The following is a 6,324-nucleotide window of genomic DNA, read 5'->3' as shown; positions in this document are numbered from 1 at the left end:
TGCTTTAGTTATTGAAACTTATTACTTTCGACAAACAAGATATTGTAATTTTATCTGTTACGTTATTTAGATAATTATTTATTTTACCTTAATATCAGTCCGACAATCATCACCGGCCCTTAAAATATAGTCTGACTCGTCTAATTCTTTATGAAGGGATCAAGTTTTCTTCATTTTAGTTGTAATCTTTTACATCAATTTATATACCCATTTTGCCTACAAAATTTATAAATATACACCATCAAACAGCTAGCAAATCAACGGTCTGCATTCGTTTGTGTCGTTGACCTGATGCAAATGTCGGAAGCAGTTTAAGCCTTTCGGTGCAACCTTCCGCTTGTCCGGACTCAGTCGACCTCCAGAAAACCAAAATTCCACACCGACTTTGCCCTCACTTCCAATCATAATTTGCCACTCCAAACTCCAATCATCAACCTCCCCTGAATTCCCGCTTTTATCCACTTCCAGGGCACTTTCGTAAAATTAAATAACATGCAAGGGCATTTCCGTCTCCCCATCACTGACTTCACACCTGACGTTCCCGCGGCCAAACAAAAAGCCGCCACCTTCTCTCTCTTCGCGCCATTTCCCACAGTTCTAGAGAGAGAAGGAAGGAATATATTCGAGAGTTCTAGAGAGAGAGAGGGGAACGATCGCCATGCCAACTCCGGACGCAGACCGCCACCGGGTCAGGGCTCGACCGGCGGTCCGAACCCGAGTCCCACTCCGGCAACTCCTCCGAGTGGCATCGGTCGCGTGTGGAATCCAATTCGGTTGGGCCCTACAGCTCTCGCTCTTGACTCCGTACGTTCAAGAGCTCGGAATCCCTCACGCTTGGGCCAGCGTCATATGGCTCTGTGGGCCTTTATCGGGCCTTGTGGTCCAGCCCCTTGTGGGCCACATGAGCGACCGCTGCACAAGCCGATACGGTCGTCGGCGCCCATTCATCGTCGTCGGAGCGGCCTGTATCGCCGTCTCCGTTCTAATCATCGGCTTCTCCGCCGATATCGGGTGGTTGCTAGGCGACAGAGGCGGCGGCGTCAGGCCCAGAGCCATCGCCGTGTTCGTGTTCGGGTTTTGGATTCTGGACGTGGCCAATAATGTGACTCAGGGTCCTTGTAGAGCTCTCCTCGCTGATCTCACTGGTATGAACCTTCAATTTGAACAATTTGCAAACTTTTTTATGATCAAATAATATATTTACATTAAGCGGTAGGGGAATAAATTGGTATCGAACGAAATTCAAACAGACAATACACTTCTTAGGAATACCGTAGTAGTGAGGAACAATTCAATCCATTGACCTTAGTCAACTTCTAGTCAATTTTGGAATGAATTTTGATGAATTTTGATGAATTTTGTGGTTGTTTATAACTTCTAATATGTATTAATATTCTGTGAAAAATGCTGTTGAAAACTCATCATAAATTAGGTGATGTATGATCTGCTGGAGACTGAAAGTGTAAACATTTTCCTAATTTTGGAACTTTGGTATTGATAATCCACCCTAATACGTTAAGCTGTGCGTGCGGCAGTAAACCCGAGAGTTTAGAACTCGAGATCCTTTATAAGTTAGGGGTCAGTACTTGGTATGGTCCGTATGGATGTTTGAATGCAATACAGAATAATGGCTACTATTGTAGCAAGAAAGCTATTTATATTTGCCTACGTGCGAGATGAACATTGAACAGACCTCCCGAACAACTATTGAGTAGAGACTGTTTCTGCAAATGCTAGAATTTTGATTGCTTGCAGAGGTCTTATAATTCCAAAAAGGCTATGAAAGCCGGTGTCTGTAATTAGTGAATGCCAAAGTGGCAGAGGTCTAAACCACGCCTTGATTATCTTGCAAGAGATTATCTTCCCCTCAAAGTAGGTCATTGTGATTTGTTATTGATTTCACAGAATGGAGGGAGATTAATGACCACATCGCTATGGAATCACTTTTTTTATGTGAAGTTCTCAAAGACAACTAGAAGTTATTGATGCATGGAACATTGTTGATTCTTTTGAGGAACATTGGTTAGCTGCCAATGCGCTGAAAAGATCAAATGCGCTGAAAGATCAAAGTGTCAAAATAAAAACCAGTAACACTTTTTTTTCTTCGTAATTTCTCTCTTGCTAGAAAAGGATTATCGAAGAACTCGAGTGGCAAACGCTTATTTCTCTCTGTTTATGGCGGTTGGCAATGTTCTTGGATATGCAACTGGATCAATAAGTTACTTGTTCATGGTTTTTCCATTTTCAATTACCCCAGCATGCAATGTTAACTGTGCAAACCTCAAGTCTGCTTTCTTCGTTGACACTGCCTTCATTGCAATTACTACGTGGATAAGCATATCAGCAGCTCAGGAAACACCTCTGGGTTCAAGTAACAGAACTACACCCTTTGCTGATGAAGGGCCAGGACGGTCAAGTCATATTGAAGAAGCTTTTCTCTGGGAGCTGTTTGGGACTTTTAGATATTTCCCAGGGTCTGTATGGTTAATCCTACTTGTTATTGCTCTAAACTGGATTGGGTGGTTTCCATTTCTTCTCTTTGATACTGATTGGATGGGTCGAGAGATTTATGGTGGCAAGCCAAATGAAGGGATAAATTATAGTACTGGTGTTAGAATGGGAGCTCTTGGTCTGATGTTGAATTCGGTTATTCTTGGTATAACCTCGGTGCTTATGGAGAAGCTTTGCAGGAAATGGGGGGCTGGTTTTGTGTGGGGAATTTCAAGCATTCTCATGACTCTCTGCTTTTTCGCAATGCTTGTTATTACATTTGTGAACAAGAGTATTGGCGTTGGGGACCATGATTTACCTCCAGATGGCGTTGTGATAGCTGCACTGGTTGTTTTTGCAGTTCTCGGTATTCCATTGGCGGTAAGCTTTTATCTCTGGTTGAATGCGATGCATGCTTTCTATTTGGCAATGTATGTTTCACTGTTCAAAGGCAAACAGGGGCTAAATTTTATGAGCAGGGAGTGTTGGAAGTTGCTTACGACCAATTTTTTCTTTTGGTAACTAATGATCGATCAAGCGTACCATAATGGTTATTTTACACCAAAAGAATATAAAAAATTACTTCAGAACAAAAGGGTTAATCTTATCCATTTGACCTCAAAATATGCCGCTGTGGGAAGGGAGGGGGTGTCAAGTTGGGGATCTTCTCTGTAAGAATTTGACCTATGAAGTAATAATTTTTTATTTGAGGAGAAGTCATCTTCACTTTTCTCTTTTGTTTTTGAAACACTTTGGGTGGATTTGAAAGTTATTTTATCGTTTTTGGAGAAGGGTCTTTTCACCACGGGTTATTAAGGAATGTCTATGCTTTGTATGTGAACTTGGTCTATGAATGGAATTTAAATTACCGGAATATTTGTTGCAGATCACATACAGTGTTCCGTATGCTTTGGTTTCTTCTCGAATTGAGTCTTTGGGACTTGGCCAAGGTTGGAATGTCTTTAACAGAATGTTAAATAGTTTTAGTTGGAGTTTTAGCTGTAGGATTTCTTACATTGATGTTTGGTTCTTGTAGGTTTATCAATGGGTGTACTGAATCTGGCAATAGTAATCCCGCAGGTAAGAACACTCATTTCCTTTTAGCAATGCATGTGACGCTTCTGTGTTGAAACTAAATGAACACGAAATGCATTACTGGTATAAGGTTATAATACACTTGTACAGTCATCAACCAAAAGTGAAGAGATACATGCACATATGACACCTGCACCTTGTCCCAACTTTGGGCTTGGCTATATACTTCCTAATTCTTTTGTCATGTCCCATCATTGGTTAAATTTTCATTTTAAGTCATATGTTTTGATTATAATTCCTAATTACCACTAAGTTGTTGTTGGCCTTAGTCTTCCCATAGCACCACCGTCCATGTATTTATGTATACATGAAAATAAGCCTATTCATGTTGAGCATGTCCTCACCTGGGACATGAAGGCACTAACCAATTGATCGATCAAGAAAAAAACGCTTTTAAACTCTGCACCTTTCCATTGTTCTATTATGTGAAACATAGTCGAAACTGTTTTCTACTATCACATTTTGGGACGAATTACTGAAACCACCCAAGAAACAATACCCTGTTTCACAAAACCCCTTAAACTGCTACTAGGATGTGATGGTTCAGCCGTTCAGGTATGGGTTGATGCCTTATGCAAATCATCGATGCTTGAGTTGAAGAGCATGCTTTGAAAAGAATCATAGTTGTGTATTATTTTCCCTTGTTATAACAATTACTTGATTATTGCAAGTGGTGGATAGCCTTGTTGGTTAGGGCCTTCCTCTTCAACATACTGCGTCCCGGGTTCAAACCCTCCTCACTCCCCTTAGTGTGGTTGATTAGTGTATAATATCGCATGTAATCAACAATTACTCCATTAATAGTTGTTTTGTATTGAGCCAATATTACCTGATTGAACTCCCATGGACTTCTCTGTGAATGACATTTATCATCTTTATTATATTGATTTTGGTCATGAATATTTGTTTTTTGAGAACAGGTGATCGTATCACTAGGAAGTGGACCGTGGGATGAGCTATTTGGTGGTGGAAATGCTCCAGCCTTTGCCGTGGCAGCAGTTGCATCCTTAGCCAGCGGCCTGGTGGCCATCTTGGCAATTCCACGTTCTGCTGCTCCTAAGCCCGGAGCTGTCGCATGAGGTATTTTGTTGTATCTACTTTCCACTCAACTTTTTTGTCACCGAAATGGTAAAATCTCAATAATTAGTGAAAATCTGTAAATAGCTGTTACTTGCTATACAGTCAATCAGTTGAAGTTACTTGTGTTCAAATAATTTAAAGGCCTGGCAGCGAGTATGTGGATGTTGAACTCAATTTCCACGTGCAGTGCTTCGATTCAGCAAATTATACATCTGAGTTTCTACAATTAATTCAATTCCTGCTGGGCACTTGGTGAAATCCCTATGTGGGAATCACATATTTGTTTAGACATGGGAAATCCATGTGGAATGGGTGATTTTAGACACTGCTATTTGTAAAAGTGTCGTGGGAAACAAGATTGTCATAAAGCGATAGCTTTCCGCAGACGCTGGCTACGAAAATATGTTGATGTAATAGAAGTCAGTTAGTGCCCGGTGAGACAAGTTATCTACAACTAGTGGAGAATTTCTTGAATGAAAAAACCAGTCCCATCTGCAGGATTGTGGCAAATTGCCATGGAAAAGTAGGTGCAGCCTCCTCAGCTGTAGATTCCGGAATTAATCCGAGACTAGTTTGCTACCAACCAAAGATAAGATGTTGCGGCTGTTAGAGAATAATTCGTCATGAAAATATTATGTTTTCCTTTCGGGTAAAGCTTCGATTGGGCGATGGTGGTTCGGCTATGAGGTATTGGAATCTCATGCGTTTTGTTCATCGATTTTGTTGTATGAATATGGTGGCCAGCAGTGAATATGTGAAATGTACTGATCGAAACCTTGATGGAGACCATGCCTTTTTATTCTCTCTGATTTTTTTTTTTTTGGTTCTCTCTTTTGTTGCAAAGTTTTATTCTTGTGATGGCTTTTGCGTTTATTCTCTTTTCTTCTGCTTTTTTTTTTTAATTAGTTTAAGTAAAATTTATTTTCATCTTTGTGTCTGGACATTGGAATAAATTCTTGCCTTAATTGCTATAATAACTATCTATGAAAGTCTGTCTGCTTTTAATCCTCCCGTGCTTGTTTGCTAGACAGGCTTCTAGAAGTATTGGAAAGAAAAGAAGGGAAAAAATTAAATCAAATCTCTCAGGTAACGTTCACTATTTCTATTGAAGAATGCTTGGATCAGTTGTTCGTGCGTGAGTGCGTTAAATAGTCAAGAATTGCCCACTCGTGCATTGACGACAAAATTCATTTTGCTGAGTGGTATGGGGAACATAGTGGGTTCCGGAAATACAAGAAGAAACATGCATAGTACATGTCACAAGGCTTTTACACTAGTAGAAGAGAGATTAGTGACACATTGTTTTTTAGATAGATTTAAGGCATATCAGACTTCTCCAGGAAAGGCAAGGGAAAGGCTCTTTCTGCCGGGACGGGAATATGTGAATTTGTTCGTGTATTTTTAAGAGGAATATTTATTTTATTTTATTATTAGTGTCAAATCCCAAAAGGTACTGTCATTGCAAATGTCCTCTTCCCAAAACAGGCCTTGGAGTTTGTATATTTATTTTGTTATAATATGTTGATGGAGTTTCATTTTTCGGGAAATGGATTATCTCCGGATCCTTTCCACCAAATCAAAGAATCGGGATTTTTGAAATTTGATTCAACAGTTACAAATAGAAAACCTTTTTAAAAGTTATAATAACTTTAGTCGTTT

General features: G+C 40.0%; 1 protein-coding gene across 5 annotated transcripts; it reads left to right on the top strand.

Moving 5' to 3' along the window:
- Positions 1–643: 643 nt before the first annotated feature.
- Positions 644–6,087, top strand: LOC103947970 (sucrose transport protein SUC4). 5 transcript variants are annotated; one of them, XM_048583176.1, is made up of 6 exons: positions 644–1,145; positions 2,126–2,871; positions 3,377–3,440; positions 3,527–3,570; positions 4,506–4,665; positions 5,697–6,087. In XM_048583176.1, exons 1-5 carry the CDS (start codon positions 659–661, stop codon positions 4,662–4,664), a joined length of 1,500 nt encoding a protein of 499 aa, XP_048439133.1. In that variant the 5' UTR covers positions 644–658; the 3' UTR covers position 4,665; positions 5,697–6,087. The 5 variants fall into 5 exon arrangements, with proteins under 5 accessions (XP_048439133.1, XP_048439135.1, XP_048439137.1 ...); XM_048583178.1 differs by having other exon boundaries at positions 5,693–6,087; XM_048583180.1 differs by lacking the exon at positions 5,697–6,087 and adding an exon at positions 4,853–5,492.
- Positions 6,088–6,324: the final 237 nt, after the last annotated feature.

Source organism: the organism of the source record quoted next, unplaced genomic scaffold, assembly GCF_019419815.1.
Source record: "Pyrus x bretschneideri cultivar Hongxiangsu unplaced genomic scaffold, Pyrus_bretschneideri_v1 Contig2, whole genome shotgun sequence".
Lineage (NCBI taxonomy): Eukaryota > Viridiplantae > Streptophyta > Magnoliopsida > Rosales > Rosaceae > Pyrus > Pyrus x bretschneideri.
The sequence above is the reverse complement of the archived record's forward strand: the minus strand, read 5'-3'. Positions and strand labels throughout refer to the sequence as shown.

What these genes read in the sequence shown, in the direction of transcription:
- LOC103947970 (XM_048583176.1), top strand. Translation starts at nt 659, where the DNA reads ATGCCAACTCCGGACGCAGACCGCCACCGGGTCAGGGCTCGACCGGCG. An exon ending in TTCTCGGTATTCCATTGGCG is followed by an intron (nt 2,872 to 3,376) that starts GTAAGCTTTTAT and finishes TATTTGTTGCAG; the next exon opens with ATCACATACAGTGTTCCGTA. An exon ending in GTCTTTGGGACTTGGCCAAG is followed by an intron (nt 3,441 to 3,526) that starts GTTGGAATGTCT and finishes TGGTTCTTGTAG; the next exon opens with GTTTATCAATGGGTGTACTG.